At 44.7% G+C, this 16,746-nt stretch overlaps 3 protein-coding genes across 3 annotated transcripts; all 3 read right to left on the bottom strand.

The window, feature by feature from the left end:
- Positions 1-1,576: 1,576 nt before the first annotated feature.
- LOC136193951 (uncharacterized) lies at positions 1,577-4,444 on the bottom strand. Its single transcript, XM_065982961.1, has 12 exons — positions 4,367-4,444; positions 4,111-4,308; positions 3,713-3,838; positions 3,518-3,659; positions 3,394-3,456; positions 3,256-3,339; positions 3,153-3,206; positions 3,018-3,101; positions 2,911-2,964; positions 2,760-2,843; positions 2,529-2,702; positions 1,577-2,472 (listed from the first exon to the last, which is right to left on the bottom strand). Exons 1-12 carry the CDS (start codon positions 4,442-4,444, stop codon positions 1,634-1,636), a joined length of 1,980 nt encoding a protein of 659 aa, XP_065839033.1. The 3' UTR covers positions 1,577-1,633.
- Positions 3,822-5,374, bottom strand: LOC136193734 (serine/threonine-protein phosphatase 6 regulatory ankyrin repeat subunit C-like). The gene is made up of 9 exons (XM_065982686.1): positions 5,282-5,374; positions 5,106-5,208; positions 4,964-5,062; positions 4,802-4,900; positions 4,516-4,742; positions 4,367-4,465; positions 4,111-4,308; positions 3,992-4,060; positions 3,822-3,937 (listed from the first exon to the last, which is right to left on the bottom strand). The coding sequence occupies exons 1-5, from the start codon at positions 5,308-5,310 to the stop codon at positions 4,575-4,577; spliced, it is 498 nt and encodes a 165-aa protein (XP_065838758.1). The 5' UTR covers positions 5,311-5,374; the 3' UTR covers positions 3,822-3,937; positions 3,992-4,060; positions 4,111-4,308; positions 4,367-4,465; positions 4,516-4,574.
- Positions 5,375-5,414: 40 nt separating this feature from the next.
- On the bottom strand, positions 5,415-7,504 carry LOC136193950 (putative ankyrin repeat protein RF_0381). The gene is made up of 13 exons (XM_065982960.1): positions 7,340-7,504; positions 7,081-7,182; positions 6,929-7,027; positions 6,777-6,875; positions 6,625-6,723; positions 6,476-6,574; positions 6,333-6,431; positions 6,184-6,282; positions 6,033-6,131; positions 5,885-5,983; positions 5,737-5,835; positions 5,586-5,684; positions 5,415-5,528 (listed from the first exon to the last, which is right to left on the bottom strand). Exons 1-13 carry the CDS (start codon positions 7,502-7,504, stop codon positions 5,415-5,417), a joined length of 1,371 nt encoding a protein of 456 aa, XP_065839032.1.
- Between the last annotated feature and the right edge of the window lie 9,242 nt (positions 7,505-16,746).

The raw sequence follows: 16,746 nt of genomic DNA, 5'->3' as shown, positions 1-16,746 counted from the left end.
CTAGAATAGGAATTCAAGAATAAGATTATTAATTTTCTTTGGGGGAGGGAGATCGTATGCCGTGTGAAAGACAGATTGATTCGTACTGCTTCATAAGTTTTTCAGCGACTTCAATTGTGCCATGCACATGTTTCCGCACCTGGCGCAGCATCTGCTGCACATCGTAGGGAGTGGCGGCTAAAACGAAATAATTATTAATTACGAATAAAGTATTTTTTTCTCTTACATTCAAGAGGAGGCGGCGCTAACGTGTAGACGTAGATAGCAGGTCTCCGTTTGACGCAACATATTGGAAGTGTACCCTGACAAAAAGAAGACATTTCTTTAGACCCTTTCTCACTTTCCCGGATGCCCCTCTCAGGGTCTAGGATTGGTACCGCCCTAATTAACTGTCCCCTAGCGACAAGACAACTATAAATAGCCTAAGTAGTGACGTCGGGAATACTGACTAGCAGCACTCCCGTATATCAACTGTACTTTGTCTAATACTGACTTGACTAGTAGTGATCTGAATACATAAAAAGAGTTGAGGCAAAATAGACGGTCTCAGAGTTAATTACTAAACAATTATTGATAATTTTATTTCCATTTGGTCGAAGAAGTGCAAAGGATCATATGTTCGGGATACTTAGCAACTATGAGAAGAACAAGGCACCAGTGCAACTATAAATAAACAGAATAAATATAAATATTTATTAAAGCTCGTCTGGTGACGTCACTTATTGCTGATACTCATATAATAACGATAAGCGTTTGAAGCTACGCTGACAAACGATGCATTGACAAATGATCTCCCTGCAGAAATTAGATAGAAACTAGCCGTCTTGTTAATTAAATTCTTTTGAGCCGTCATATACGAACCCCAACCATTTGATTACACTAAGAAATAAAATAAATTTTTAATTGACGTGAAAATTCTTATTGACATTCGTACTTCGTTGGAATATACGTTGGGAAGCTTCGAATGCACGTATCTTCAACATCTAAGCGTAGAGTCGACCTGCAATGATAGTCAAGTAGCTAAATAAATAGCGAATTATGTGTCTATACCGTCTACGGCGTGGTTGATCTCCCCGAAGAAGATTCCCCACAGGAGAGATCTCACGTCCGTGATCTGTTCTTACAGATCGATCTTTAGAACCTGGCCGATAGACCCAGTCGCGTGCGACTCGTGAAGAACGAGAAAAGATGGGAGACATGCTTAGCGCGCTGCATGCGCAGCGACGTCACACCCATGACGCACTTTCGAACTCTTATTAGACCATATAATAACAAAAACCAGCGTGCGATTGGCGTCAACGTCCAAACGCGTTCGTTAAGTCCAGCTAGTGGATGCAAAAGGACCGTCGTTGCCTCTGTTCGCGAACCGATGCCCCCCTCCCCCCCATTCATAGAACGCAATGCCAGACTCGTTGCCGAAGAAATTGTGCAAACGTGCAGTAATAGAATCGTTGAAGTACTGACATTCGATTGGCTTATTCATTTCGGAGTGTCTATACTTCCGGTATTATTGTAGTACTCTAAAATAAAATCACAAAGTTGGAAGCAGAATCTACGTACGCTAAATGCAGTAATCAATGTAAGTCAATAACAGAGGGGATCCTATAAGAGAGAATAGGCAACGAAAAAAAGTCTAAGAAATGTAACTTTTTACGGAGCGACGCTGTGGCAACATAGGAAATACCAAAGTGACCTGATCTTCTCCATGCAGCCTACCTTTGACTAATCTTTTCGGGTAGCACCGATGATATTCCTCTGACTCTTGAACTCGTTCTAATAGAGCCAAACACTCGGCGGCAGTCGGCCTCGCGTACGGATCAACGCAGATCATATCGCGACACATATTCTTCACCGCGGGATGACCGACGTCAGCCGCTTGTTCGAATCGATGACTGGCGACGGATAGTTCCCCAGTCATCAATTCAACAAGAGCAACTCCTAAACTACACACGTCGGCCATCTTCGTATTACGCGAAGCACCGGGACCCTTATCTGGCCTTCGTTCCGGAGCCAAATATTGGGGACTCAACGGTCCGGCGGAGAGAGACATTTCGGCTAAGCGAGCGGCACCCAAATCGCATACTTTAGCCTCCATCAACGACGTTATGACCACGTTGGAAGGACGAATGTCACCGTGAAGAACACCATCGGGTCCGAGCTGGTGAAGATACGCGATTCCAGCCGTCGTTCCCAAAGCCAGGTCGATCTGCTCTCGTAGCGACAGAGGCCACTTCGTGCGAAGAGCGGCCTTGATTACGTCAGCAAGCGAGCCTTCGAGAAGTTCGGTGATAATTCGGAATGGAACGCCGTTCTCCGTGGTTACGCCGCATAGGAAGACGACGTTGGGATGGCGGGCGCGAACGCATACGGTAATTTCTTGCTGAAAGAGACGAAGGTGGTAGTCAGTATTCAGAAACTCGTAGAACATTTTGACAGCAACAGGGCATCCACGCCAGTAACCCACTCTCACTTCTAAACGCAACAATATTAATCAGGTTGGTTCAAAGAGTATTACTATTGACTACCACCTCCATAGCCACCTTCCCCGAGTTTGATGTCCGTCATTTTGACGTCTTCAACTGGAATGTGAATAAATTCTTCCTGTGCTCTTGCTTCCTTTAGTAGGTTCTCCTTCTCGGCTTTTTCTCCAATGAGAGCCCTCAACTCGGCTTGTGTTTCTTGATAAAGGTCATTTAATTTAGCTACAAGTACAGTTCAATCGACAAGTGCATTCCTGATATTTAATCAGTGATCCATACCGTGTTCGAGTCTTAGAGAATCATGCTCCTTTTTGGCGGTCTCAATTTGGAGGTTTGCTTCTTCAACTGCGGTTTCAAGAAGCGCTTTAAATAAATGAGAAATTTGACAGACTCTTAGGCATGGAAACAGTAAGATTCAGGATGCACTTACTGTGCCTCTCTTCCGCTACAGCAAATCTTTCCCTGTAAAGACGGACAAATCTTGCTGCAAACATAAAATATTACAAAACGCTATAACGTCTCTGCGAAGTTTCCTACCGTGCTCAAGTTTCATTTCAGAGTTCTCTTTTCTTGCACTTTCAATCTGAAGATCTCTTTCCCCAGCAGTAGCTCTTAGTTGCACTGAAGTATTTGACGAAACGTTAAGCTTGCAACGCTCAATGAAAAATTTACGGTTTTCGTTTTCAGCTGCAGCCAATCGTTTTTGAAGTAAGTCGACATTTTTTGCTAAATTGAAGAATTTGACAAATCACTTCTAGGGGCAAATATTATCTACCATTGCCGTGTCTCAAAGCATCGGTCTCTTTTCGTCCTCTTTCAATTTGAACTTCCTTATCTTCAGCAGAAGCCTTTAGTTGCGCTTACAAGACAGACAAATGTTAGTTAGGAAACCCGAAACCACCAAATCACCTACCAATTTCGTGAGCTTGAGACTGAATTATCCTGTTTTTCTCTTCTACTTTGCTTTCTAATCTCGCTAAAAAAGCCAGCAGTATATTGACGCAGCACATATATAGTGAATGCATGAGTCTACTTACTAATAACTGCCTTATAAGCTGCTTCTTTAGCCTTGTGGACCGCTTTCATTTCTCTGGCCGAATCCCGCAAGCGAGCCAATATTCCTTCACTTCTAGACAAGGCATAAGACACTTCTTCTACCTCTTGCCGCCATCCCTTTCTCTGGAATTTTCAATATCGCTACAGTCTCGCGCTATGCAATAAAAAGCTCTCACTTGGGTACCAGCTCTAAAGCTCTCTTCCGTTCTTAATTCATCCTCTTTTCGAGAGGGAACACGAACCTGTCGCTCTGCCAACTTGCTATGAAGCAAATCGATTTCCTGCAGCAGATCGTCTCTTTCCTAAAGACATACATTTCTCAAGGACACAAAAGGCAATTGGCAGCATTCCTGAGGAGAAGTCCATTTCAAAGGATTTTCAGAGCACTGTATAATATTAATCTGATAAAAAGCGATCATTGTCTGAAATCGCTCAGCCAATCAGCCCAATTCAACCTCTTTAAGAAAATGAGCAGCTGCTTCACTTCCTTTAGCTGCCGCTTTGAACAGAAAACGTCGACTCTCCTGATTACAATTTCAACCATAGACTCGATTTTTTTTCACTTTGACTACACCTGCGATAATTGCGAGGCTTTGATTCCCGCTTTGACAAAGCGATGAAATAAATCTATTCTTCCTCCCATTAGCGCCACATCCAAAACAGATTCGCCCTTTTCTGTCAATGCAAAAACACTGCAACCTTTTTCTAACAGCAGCTCAATGACGTTATCAGAGCCAAATTCAATAGCCGTCAGAAGAGGAGTGCAGCCCCACTAGAAAATGACTATATTAACAACGAAGTAAAGAACGCATAACGATATATGTATACACCTTATCTCGAACTTCGCAGTTGGCACCTCTCGAGATCATCAGGTCAGTTACTCTATCAAAATCCCGCTGAGCAACCATATGAAGAACTGCGTTCAAATCCTGATTACAAGAACTGCATAGATATTCAAACGAGCTAATATAAGAAAAACCTCGTTACGAAATTTTGCTATTAGTGATTCTGCTACATCGTAATGGTTTTCAATGCAGGCTAACGCCAATGCCCCATATTTTTCCTAGTAAGCTTTTTCAAAGCCATGTACGGGCAGAAAAGCTTGAAAATTGCCTTATCAAAAGCATGAATATTGCAGCCTTTGCTTAGAAGAAAATCAGCTGTCTGTCCATTACAAACGGCATGCAGAAACGGCGTTCGCCCCCACTAAAAAGTTAGAAAACAAAACTTGCCTTTTTATCTTTTAAATAGTAATTAAATTAAACTTTGTCTCGAGCTTCGACGTTGGCGCCCCAATTAATAAGAAGATCGGCAACCGCCGGTCTATTCCACTTAGCTGCCATATGGAGTGAAGTACGACCAAACTAGTCAGATGATAACGCGGTAACAATTCAACAAAAAAAAAAACAGAACACGCAATGACTTACATAGTCTGTTTCATTCACCAAGCACTCAATTTTGAGAAGTTTTAATGCCATTTCGACCTTTCCACTGACACTCGCTGTAGCCAACGCTCCAATACCAATCTGAAAGTTATAGTCATTGGCGTAAACATGTCGCATGAAAGACCTTCCTTATTCTTTGCATGAATGTTGCATCCCTTTTGTAACAAAAGTTGTAGCATATGCAGATCGCCGGCTGTGATGCAACAAAGAATCGGAGTGTCTCCGTTCTACATAGTGAAAAAATTATAAGATTGACAACTGATATCAACAAAAAAAGTTCCTAGAAAAAGAGAATCCAACCTCGTCTTTAGCTTCAAGCTCTGCACCATGATCAATAAGAAATTCTGCGAGTACACGATGCCTTTTGCTAGCTGCCTGGTGCAAGAAAGTAAAACCACGCTAAATGAATAAATCAAGTGCTGCCAAAATCAAGTCAGTGAAGACGCACAGATAGACGTTCGTTGACGTCCAATCCGAGTTGAAGCAACTTCTCGGCAAGTCCAAGGTTTCCTCTAGAAATTGCAGTTGCCAGGGCTCCATCTCCTTCCTGCACAAAAGCTCAGTTTTTAACTTTCTAGCAAGCACGCATTCCCGAAAACATTGCCTCGCTCTTGGCATGAATATTGCAATTTTTCGATACCAGGAACTCGACCAAATCAATTCGCTCGGAATTGCAAGCAACAAGAAAGGGGGTTTCAGCCACCTATCAAAAGAAAAACATTTGCCGACAAAGAGCGCTAAAAAGAAACCATCACTTTGCTTTCAGCTTCCAGACAAGCCCCCTTTTCAATAAGAAAGTCTGCTAGCTTGAGATGCCCTTTGGCAACTGCCCAGTGCAAAGAAGTATAGCCGCACTAGAGGAAAGATAATGCATTACAGAAACAACGCGAAGAGCGGTCTTACAAAATGAGATTCGTTGATGTCCAGTCCCAGTTGAATTAATTTCTTAGCAATCACAAAATTTCCTTTCCAACTAGCCATTGCCAAGGCGCCGTCTCCTCTCTACAGTCGTCACCTATTCACATTTACGAACGGAAGCAAAGCATCTGACCTTGCTTTTGGAACGTACATCGCAACCTTCAGCGATCAGCAGATCGATCATGTCCACGCACTGGCAGTCACACGCCACAAGAAAAGGCGTGTGTCCAGACTGGGAAACAAAAGCTATATATTGCATGCGGAGGTAAACAATCAAAACTGACATCGGTTCGACCTTCGAGTCTGGCTCCTTTGCTGATAAGAAATTCAGCTACTTTAACGCGTCCATTTTTAGCGGCCCAGTGCAAAGATGCGTAGCCATCCTGAACGATAAATGCGGCGCTAATAACGCCATCACGTCGGTTGCCTATACCACTTCTTCTTCGTTAGGGTCTAAACCGAGGTGAATCAATTTCTCAGCAACTCTCAGGTTTCCATTCCAACTCGCTATTGCCAGGGCTCCATCCCCTCGCTACAAAGATGTAAAAATATACTAATTGTAGATAAAAAGCGCACCTTTTCCTTGACGTAAATGTTGCAGCCTTTGGAAACCAGAAGATCAATGATGTCAACGCGATCAAATGAACAAGCGACAAGAAAAGGCGTACGCCCAGACTAACACAAAAGAAAGTGCAAGGATTTCATAGCTGCTTCAAATCAAATACCGTAGTCATAGCTTCAAGTTTGGCTCCATTCTCAATTAGATATGAAGCAGTTTCCACATGCCCACGATCAGCTGCACAGTGCAACGGGGTGTAGCCATTCTACATGACATGAAATTAGCGCAATCATTTAAGACGACATATAGAAACTATACTGCGTGTGTTTCGTTGACGGAGAAGCCAAATTTAGTGACTCTCTTCACCATTGGAAGATGACCTCGGAAACACGCCAAAGCCAGAGCTCCATTTCCATGCTGAAAAAAAGTTAGAAAACAAAAGAAGGTAAATTATTTGTTTGAGCCCTGACATCATTCATTGCATGGATGTTGCAGCCCTTCCTCACAAAAAAGTCGACGCTTTTAACAGATCCCCGATTGACAGCAAAGAGAAACGCAGTTGTTCTAATCTATTATTAAAAAATCAAAAATAGCCCTAAATAATTAAAGAGGATTACGCAACCTCGTCGACCGCACTTTCGATTTCCCAACCCGCCGAGAGAAGATGCTTAGCCACGTCCAAAGAGTTGCAGATAATTGCATACTTCATGGCATTCACGCCGTCCTACACGAACCCCAATTTAGTTTCCACTGGGTCTGTAGGTATTAGTTATCTAGTTCTTTTCGAGGTGTACGTTGCCGTTACGGGAGTAAAAGGCACACTTTAGGACACTTGGTAAACTAAACTATGCTGCACGACAGGCAGATACAATGTTACACACCTCGTTTACAACGGTTTTCCACTGGTCTGGATATTCCAACACGAATTGGGCGACGCGTTTCACTTTTTTGTTGGCGATGGCGGTGAAGAAAGCTGAAACCAACCTAGTAGGACATGGCAACGCACCGGCGAAGGTGCGGGCCGTCTTTCCGACGACGGATTCCATAGTTTTGTTTATTTGCGCTTGCGCATATAGAAACTATTAGCCAAAAGGAGAAGATGGCCGGGTGTTGGCAACCCTTTGATCTCTCCTTTGATCTTCTGGAGTTAATTAGGAGAACACGCCCAGCACGAGAGCGGCCACTCCCACGGACAGTATTTACCATTTACACAATAGAACAACGCAAACGAATAAGAGATCTCATTTGGTAGACAAGCGACGATTGGAAATCGCCGTTCTGTCGTCGCTGCCGTAACTGAAAACAGTAAACAATGTCCGTGGGTCTTGTGCTGGGCGTGTTAGATAACCGTTTCGAAGTCACGGTACCACTATACGTATATATACGTATATACAACGTTTGCAGTGCACGAATATGTTAACTTATCCTCCACCAAAAGAAACACAACCGGCTGAGAGAGCAGAGGCCGGTTCAAGAAGCCGCAGGCCATCTGACGATGCATAACTCGTGCTCCCAGCTCCATTTTGAGCACGAACAGTAACAAAAACCAGCGTACGTTTGGCGCCAACGCCAACGTTCAACCGAGCGCTGGCGGTCTGGTTAGCTCCAGTCAACGCAAAAGGAAGAAGGTCGTCGTGGCCTTTTTTTGAGCCGATGCCCCATTCGTAGAACGCAATGTCCGACTCGTTGTCGAAGAAATTGTACCAACGTGCAGTAATAGAATCGTTGGAGTGCTGACAGTCGAGATCGGACTTAGTGCCATCGATGACAGTCCCAGTCAGTGGAGCTGTCAAATCGGCGAGGACGCCGTCAGACGTGGAAGACGCCGACAGTCCAGCTCTATTCGTTCCCCAAACGGAGCAGTAGTACGAGTCTCGGTGCTTCAGATGCAACGACGCAAAATGCCATTCAGTCGAATTCGTTTGCCCAGTCTTTTCACGAATATTACATTTTCCTTTCGACGATCCTAGGCATACGCTGTACTTTGCTATCCCACTCTCGGCGTCGAAGAAACCGTCCCAACTGCAATCAAGAGCTGAAAATTCCTTCTGATAAGCCTTGTCCTGCCTTCCTCTTCCGTCGTAGACTTTTCCCGTCATTGGAGACGTTGTGTCAATCGTCAGGCCATCGGAAGAAACGGACGTTTCGTATCCAGCCGAATTGTAACATGAGACTGTAGAGTACAATGTCATCCCCGGAACTAGAATACAGTGAATGCAACTTCCGTTTGTCCTTTGTCCAACAGATTGCGGAGCCATAAATTGACTGCCTCCAGGCGTAGTTCCGACAAACCAGATGCAGTCGACAATGTTAGTCTCGTCATCAGTCATTCTTCCCCAAGAAGACGAATATCCTTTGATTGAAAACTGGTAATCTATGTCATATCTACCGGCTCCATCATAGACGTGAGCTCCTATAGGAGCGGTAACGTCGTGAATAATCCAAGGTGACTTGCTACTTGAATGCATGTTGGCTCCATTTGTTGCTCGAACAGTTAACCGATATTCCATTTGTGCGGTCAAATTCAGGGAAGTAGAAAACGATGTCGAAGCCAAAACGCTTTTCTCGTAAAGCGACCTTTCCTCATTGTCGACGATAGATAAAAAGTACTCCTTTATTCCTGATTCGTCGTCCAAGAACTCGGTCCAAGCTCCCATTACGTCTGTCTGGCCAGTTTTCTGCACGCCAGATATACTAAAGGATACTTGTCCTTTCGTAGGCGGAGTTGAATCTAAAACAAATCCATCAGATCTGGAATGAGCCGATAATCCAAGTTCGGTGAAACATTCAACAGCAGTAAAGACTCGTTTACTTTCACGCCACCGATTCTGAGAAAAATCTATCGCAACGCTGCCTTTTCCGTTAGAGGTGACACTGGTAGTCCATATAGGCGCGAACGAACTGCTGTCAACTATAGAGACTGAGCACTGACGAATCGGACTTTCTGGATCGCTGTAGTCACACCAAGCAAGTCTGACGGTTTCATTGACAGCGTAGAAATCTTCGTCTTTATCCTCTCCATCAATCACTTTGCCAGCTACCGGCGGAGTTAGGTCAATTAGCACAGGAGATGACGGTACGTTCAGGTGCGTTTGAAAGCCGTCAAAAGAAGCGTGAAGAGTGACGTGGAAGTACAAACCTTGCAGTACAATGCAGTTTGTACAGATAAATCTTCTAGATGAATTCACAGATGTGAAAGGAAGAATTTGAATTCCTCCAGCGACTGTCCCAATGCCCAAGCGATAGTGATACCCACGCTCTAGCGATCTGTTGTTCATCCCGTTCTTCCAATTCCACGATATGTCGATAACCGATGCGTTATACTTGACATTTATATCGCAGCAGTCTGACGCATTAATACCTTCGACTTCAACTAAATGAAACTTGCGTAGCACAAGGCTTGACCAAAGTCCAACAAAGTTAACTGCTCTTGCTGCGATGTTTATGGTTCTTCCATAAAGAGCTTGATCTGACAGAAACGTGTAGCGAGAACCAAAGTAGGGCCACAATATCCTCGTTTGGTTTGATGAATTTACCGTGAACTGAAGCTCCGTTTTCTCAATGGCAGACTCAAGGTCATAAAAGTGTCTCACTTCGACAATGACAGAATGACTATCGTAGCCAAACAAGCGGAGTGAACCCGACTCTGGAGGAGATGCGTCAACGCTCTTTGATAGTGTTCTTGACGTCATATTAGCTTTGTTCGTGCATTCGACATATACCAGAACTGAGGAAGCTGATGTAGACTCCATGACGTCGACAGTCACCGTTTGAGACTCGAAGTTGGCTAAAATTGTTTGAACTGACGTCCCATTAGGAAATTCTCCAATCAGCCAACATTCTGCTATGCCGGAGTCGTCGTCACTAGCACCTGTCCAATGCATCTGCAATTCACGGTTTGATTTCCATCTAAGTACCGATATTGCGCCTGAATTAGGTTCAGTCAAATCCACGACAAACCCGTCGGAAAAAGCTTCACTTTTCAGTCCAGCTCCGTTAGTCGCTTCAACCGTCACAATGTATTCGACTCCAGGAACAAATACACAACTTTGACAGTAGCCGGTGGTGTTATTAGCCACGTAACTAGAAATGAGAACTTGGCACCCACCACCATTCGTTCCAATTGACCATCTATAGCCGGAAATAGCGCTTTCCTTGTCAACAAACTCGGTCCAATGCGCCCCGAAGCCTCTGTCACTCCGCCACCAGTCGACATCGTCACCACTTACTCCGTCAAGCACAATGCCGGATTCAGGCGGCGACGTGTCTACGACTAATCCTTCTGAAGACTTCGTCGACGATAAACCCGCCAAGTTGAAAGCTCTGACCGTTACAAAGTACGTCACATGTGCAGTCAAGTTGAGAGACAAAGCAACAGCAGAGGTACTTAATTACATCAGTGAAAGGAAGCACGTTTTGACTGGTTGGCTCTTCACTTCCTATGGACCAATTGTATCCACTAATAAGACTTTCTGAGTCAGTAAAAATATCCCACCACGCTCGTATAGCGGTAAGTGAAGACTGATAAGAGAGCGTGCGGACGTCACCAGATGACGGTGGCGTAGCGTCAACCGTTACCCCGTTAGATGACACAGTTGTTCCCAGTCCTTTTCCGTTAGTACAGCGCACCAACGCATAGTATTTCACACCTTGATGTAGTTGCAGAGACAAGAAAGTGTATGTCGTAACCGCCTTGGACACAGCAACAAAATCCTGAACGTCACTTGTGCTGTTTGTAGTCCCAATTCCAGCAAAACATTGCAAAATTCCGCTGTGATCATCTTCAAATTTATCCCAATTGAAGGACATCGACGAAAATAAAGATGTATAATCAATATCTGACGTAGCCTCTCCGTCGCGAACTGATCCTCCGATAGGCGGACTATCATCATACAGTGCTCCATCTGAGCAGACTTTCGACGAAAGACCAGCTCGGTTTCGCCCTACCACAGAAGCGTAATACGTCAGGCCTGATACGAAATCAATCTCAAAAAACAGAGCTGATGCGTTTCTGCCAGCGTTCCGGTAAGCACGCGCTTGAGCTCCACACCTCGTGGTACCAACTGCACATTTGTAATACCACACTGGACTTTCCGCGTCTGTAAAATTCTCCCATGAGACGAAGACTCCATATGGAGTCGATGGCCATGTAAGAGTCACTGTCACTTCTCCTGGAGTGGGAGGAGTTATGTCCACTGTCACGCCGTCTGAAGCCCCAGCAACACTCAGTCCCGCTCTATTGTAGCCCAGCACGGACACAAAGTATTCTTTTCCATTCTGAAGGTACAAATCAGCTTCAAATGTAACATTCGATCCTACATTGACATAATCTCTCACGTCTGTTCCATTTGGTGACGTACCAACCGCCCATTCGAAGTATTCAACTGTACTTTCTAAGTCTGTAAATCCGTACCAATGTGCGGCTAATTTCCTATCGTCCGCCTGATATCTGTGTCCCGGCCACATCAAACCATGAACAATAAGACCTCTTTGCGGTGGAGTGCTGTCTATAAGAACTCCGTCCGAATAGAAGCACGTCTTTATTCTAGCTCCGTTAGTGGCGCACACCGACGAGTAATACACATGGTCGTCTTCCAACGTCAGACCAGAAAATGACTGCGACGTAACTGTAGCAGACCGTACCAGAGCAACTACGTCATGCTCTCCTGGCGACGTTCCTACACCGGTCTCTAGTGAAACAATAGACGATTCTGGATCGGATACTAGTGACCAAGTAAATGAAATCGTATCCGTAGACGACTGATAGTCAATATCTGTAGACGGATTAGGCCCATCTTTGACCAAGACTGACACAGGAGGAGACGTATCTATTAGAACGCCATTTGTACTGTTGCCTGATTTGAGTCCAGCTCCGTTGACACCTCGAACAGTGACACAGTACCGCACATTATGATCGAGAGACTGATTGGATCGAAATTCGGTAAAGACACAGAGAGACGTTCAAACGCGCCTAGAATGTACGCCTTGCTGCATTCTTGGTCGTAGTTCCACTCATAGAAATCGATACCGCTTTCGGCATCGCGAAAGCCCTCCCAGCGAAATCTCAGAGCCGTGCCGTCAGGCGAGGAGCTGACATCGGTGTCAAATCCGCAAAAATCGGGGCACAAATCGTAGACAAAGCCGGCCACTGGAAACGTGTTATCGACGCTGATTCCGTCAGAAAAGACTGTTGTCGACAGTCCTGCGCGACTAGTGCAACGCACTGCGGCAAAGTAGGCAATACTCAATGTCATATTGATTGAATGGCTGACTGTGGTGCTGGTAGGCAAAACAGATAGACTTGCCACAATTTCTGTCACTGTAGAATCGTTTCCTTTCAAACCCAGAAACCAGACGCACACGTCAAGGCCACTCGCAGACGGAAAAACCGTCCACTTAGATTTCACTCCAGAGTTCTTCACCTGATAATCTCTATCAATATGTTCATCGTTAACGTCATCTTCAAATCGAATGTCGGCTATCTCTGTAGGAATAGGAGGATACGGATCGATGAAGACACCGTCAGAAAAAACGTCTGTAAAGAGGCCAGCTTTGTTGAAGCATCGCACAAGCGAGACGTAAGTCGTTTCCGCTTCCAATCTCAAATTAGGAACAGATGCATTTCCAACCAGTGGAACCATCTCGAAAGGAGAAATAACAGACGTGTTCCTGCTTACACTGCTGTGCCTTTTGTGTATTGCCAAGTAGCAGGATTCTAAACCGCTCTGCTCGTCCTCGAAGCCCGACCAAGATGCGTTCATAGACGTGTTTACGCTTTGATAGTCAATGTCTCTCAGATGACCATCTAAAACTGATCCAGGCACGAGAGCATCGTAATCGACTACGGCTTCAGTTGAACTGACGCTGCTCGTCAAAAGAGCTCCGTTCTGAACAATGAGATCAATTCTGTAGGCGTAACCAGATTGAAAAACTCCGTTGACAAAAATTCTGTCGGACTGCGGAAATGTGACAATTATCAAACAGTCAGCGGGATCTGGGCAATCGTAGCGTGTATATCCGGCTGAATTGCAAGCCGAATCACCAGGATTGCTTACGCTCGTTGCACAAACTGTCAAACCGATCTGGTGTATACCACTTTCAAGATCAATGCAGCCTTTCAAAGTTGCCTCAAGATGACGACTTGGTATCGTAATATAATTCAATTTAGTTTGGTTTCTCACGATAGTCAACGTCCCAGCGATAGGAGGAGTACTATCCACCGTCACTCCATTGGATGATTGAACTGCAAACAGGCCTGCTCTATTGAACACTTTGACAGTGATGTAATACCTAGTGTTCTGACTCAGCGTCAGACTAGCTATTTCACTGGTCGCAGACTCGACAAAGTCCTGAACGTCGCTGCCACCTTCACTGGTGCCTACAGCGAATCTGTAGCTAGTGGTATCGATTCCACTCTCATTGTCCTTCACAGTGGTGGGATCCCAGTGAAAAGACAGCGTGCTATTATCGCTCTGAAAATCAATATCAGAAAGTAGATTGGGCCCAGGTCGTCCGCCGTCATAAATCTTTCCAAGAAGAGGAGAAGTCGTATCGACTAGAATTTCCTCCGAGTCTTTCGTCGTAGCCGCTCCTCTTACGTTTCGAGCCACCGCCTTGATTTTGTACGTGCCTCCATTGGTCAGTGTGAAACGCTTGGAGACAGTTGCAACATAAATGGTTTCACTGGAGATTTCGATAAGGCCACTTGACGAGTACACTGTCGAATCTCCGTCTGCAGTGTCAACCAGCTGCCAGTCAATGCTGATATTGTCACAAGGAACTTTAAAACCTTCAAACTTCACTCTGATCTCCGTATCGTTCGTCAACATCAGATACGAATTTCCGTTGGTACCTTCAACCAAGGACAGAATATCTGACGATCCAGATCTAAAAACAGAAATAAGAGCATCTGTTGGGTCGACGCCTGACGTAGGTTTCGTGTCGTTCAGCACAGATGCACATTGACCCTTATCGTCACAGTAACGACATTCAGCACTGTCACCGCTACAGAAGAGATCAGGATAATCGCATTCGTCTTTGTTGGCGTAACATCGATGCCTAGGTAAATGATATGTTGGAAGACATTGCGATCCATTGCAGTACGTTCCACTGACACACGGGTTTGAAGCAACTGTGTGCTGATCGCACGTTTTCCGAAAGTCCGTACCTCTACATGCTCCTGTGTCGCACCTATCGTCTCTGGTACAAGGATCACCATCATTGCATGTTATTGAAAGGTGGTTGGTCCACGATGTGTAACCGCCTTCAGCTGCAATGTTACAGTACTGACACTCGTTCACTGGATTCGCAGCGTTGTTTTCGTAGCAGACGTTTGTATCATTATTCTTTGGAATGAGGCAACCACACGTTGATTTATCTGTCAGACAGCCTTGCGTTTTACATGTGTCTGTGCCGTCACGCGATTGGCAAGGAGACACGCAATTTAGCTTATTTCCAACGCACAATCCTTTCGCATTGCACGTATCGGTATGAGTGCAGATAAGGCCGTCATCACATTTCTGCCCGGGGCGAGGCGTCCATTCGCTGTCACTGACGGAGGATTGGCAAGACTAAAGTAACGTTGGAACAATCAAAAGAATCAAACAAAACTGCTTGTGCACCTACCATGCACGGATTGCTAGGATTGACATCGCTGCTGCTGTAGCAACGAGATTCGATAAAGCAATAGCCACTCTTCAACTCGCAGCCTTTCCCATTGCAATCTTCACACGCTTCGCAAGAGAATGCGGTGCCACGGCATTTACCATCTCTGCACTGATCGTCTTTGGTACACAGATTGCTATCATCGCAACTACCTCCCGACACACTGCTCCACAGAGTGGTATGCTTCACAACATTGCACTCCTAAATTAAAATCGAATTTCTCTATAGAGTATAAATGGGTGCTTTTTGATTACCTGGCAGCCTTCATCACCAATAGCACCCCGTCTTTGTTTATCGTCTTGGCAGAAGCCGTCTATGAGGCAAAAGCCTTCGTTTAGCCCGCATCCGACGCCGTTGCAACTCTGGCAAAACAAGCATGCGAACATATTTCCATGGCAGGTACCCTTGCCATCACACACGTCATTGTTTGTGCACGCATTACCATCATCGCAAGCTGTTCCTCTTGCGTGAGCATCACAACGAAAACTCAACGTTTCACTCACGCATTTTTGGCATTTGCCACATTTCGGATTTTTTCTGACACATTTACCACTTCTGCATTCGGCATCTCCACAAAAGTCGAGCAAACCAAAATAACAACTTGTTCCATCGGGTTTGTTCCCCCAATATAACACCGTTGCCCCACCGTCGCAGGATACCACCTAAAGAGAATAGTTACGTAGCTCTGCAGAAAAACAAAGAAAAGAAAGAACGTTACTTGACAGGAGCCGTCGCCAAGGAGTCCCTTAGGCAAACCTTCTTGCAAACAGCCTCGACTATTGATACTGAAGCAGGACCTAAACATTATGTACGTACTATAAAATCTTCAACGCGCACTACGTAAATAAAAAAATTAAGTTTCTCAACAATGATTTAAAACTAAAATGTCTGAAACGCCAATAATGATTTCAAAATAAAGCCAATGTTAATAGACTACAAAAGTAGGTCGGTAGGACACGCTCTATTTTCAGTAGCCGATAAAAACAAAAAGGTAAGGCCCATATTCAAGACACAGGCTAAGGTACATGACTACATGCACTCACATATGCCCAACGTCACGTTTTACTGCTAAAGAACAAAGAAAAGAAATTTACCCAGAGGGGCAGGACGATACGGCGCCACGAGAATGCTGTATTATTCCGACCGAAAAGAGGAGGATGCACAAGAACCAAAAATGTCTCATCTACAGAGAAAATCGTGCTGTTGAATGGAAATCTGCTCAACGTTGAGACTACTCTAGCTTTGAGCACCTCCGAAACGCAGATTATTCTAAAAACGTGAACGTCACGGTTGAGAAGAATACAACTGCTGCCGTTTTCGCCGGTGGCTAAGCCTAAAGCCATATAGGGGTAACTAAAACTTACTAAGGAAAGTGTCTCTTTCGATAAAAAAACCTGTGATTCAGACGAAAAACCTTCCAAGACTGCTTCTGTTTTGGAGACAATCTGACCACAACACGTTGGCAAAAGAACGTAAGAAATCCTTCCCGGATATAGAAAGGACACCTAGAGATATGGTACAGCATATAATTAATATATGTCCACAGTTACTGTACTAACAAGATATCACAAAAAAAATTAAATACACCAACTATTTAAATAATGATGAAAAATCAAATTCGGTA

This window comes from Oscarella lobularis, chromosome 12 (assembly GCF_947507565.1).
Source record: "Oscarella lobularis chromosome 12, ooOscLobu1.1, whole genome shotgun sequence".
NCBI classification, from domain to species: Eukaryota; Metazoa; Porifera; class Homoscleromorpha; order Homosclerophorida; family Oscarellidae; genus Oscarella; species Oscarella lobularis.
This window is presented reverse-complemented; position numbering and strand designations above follow the sequence as displayed.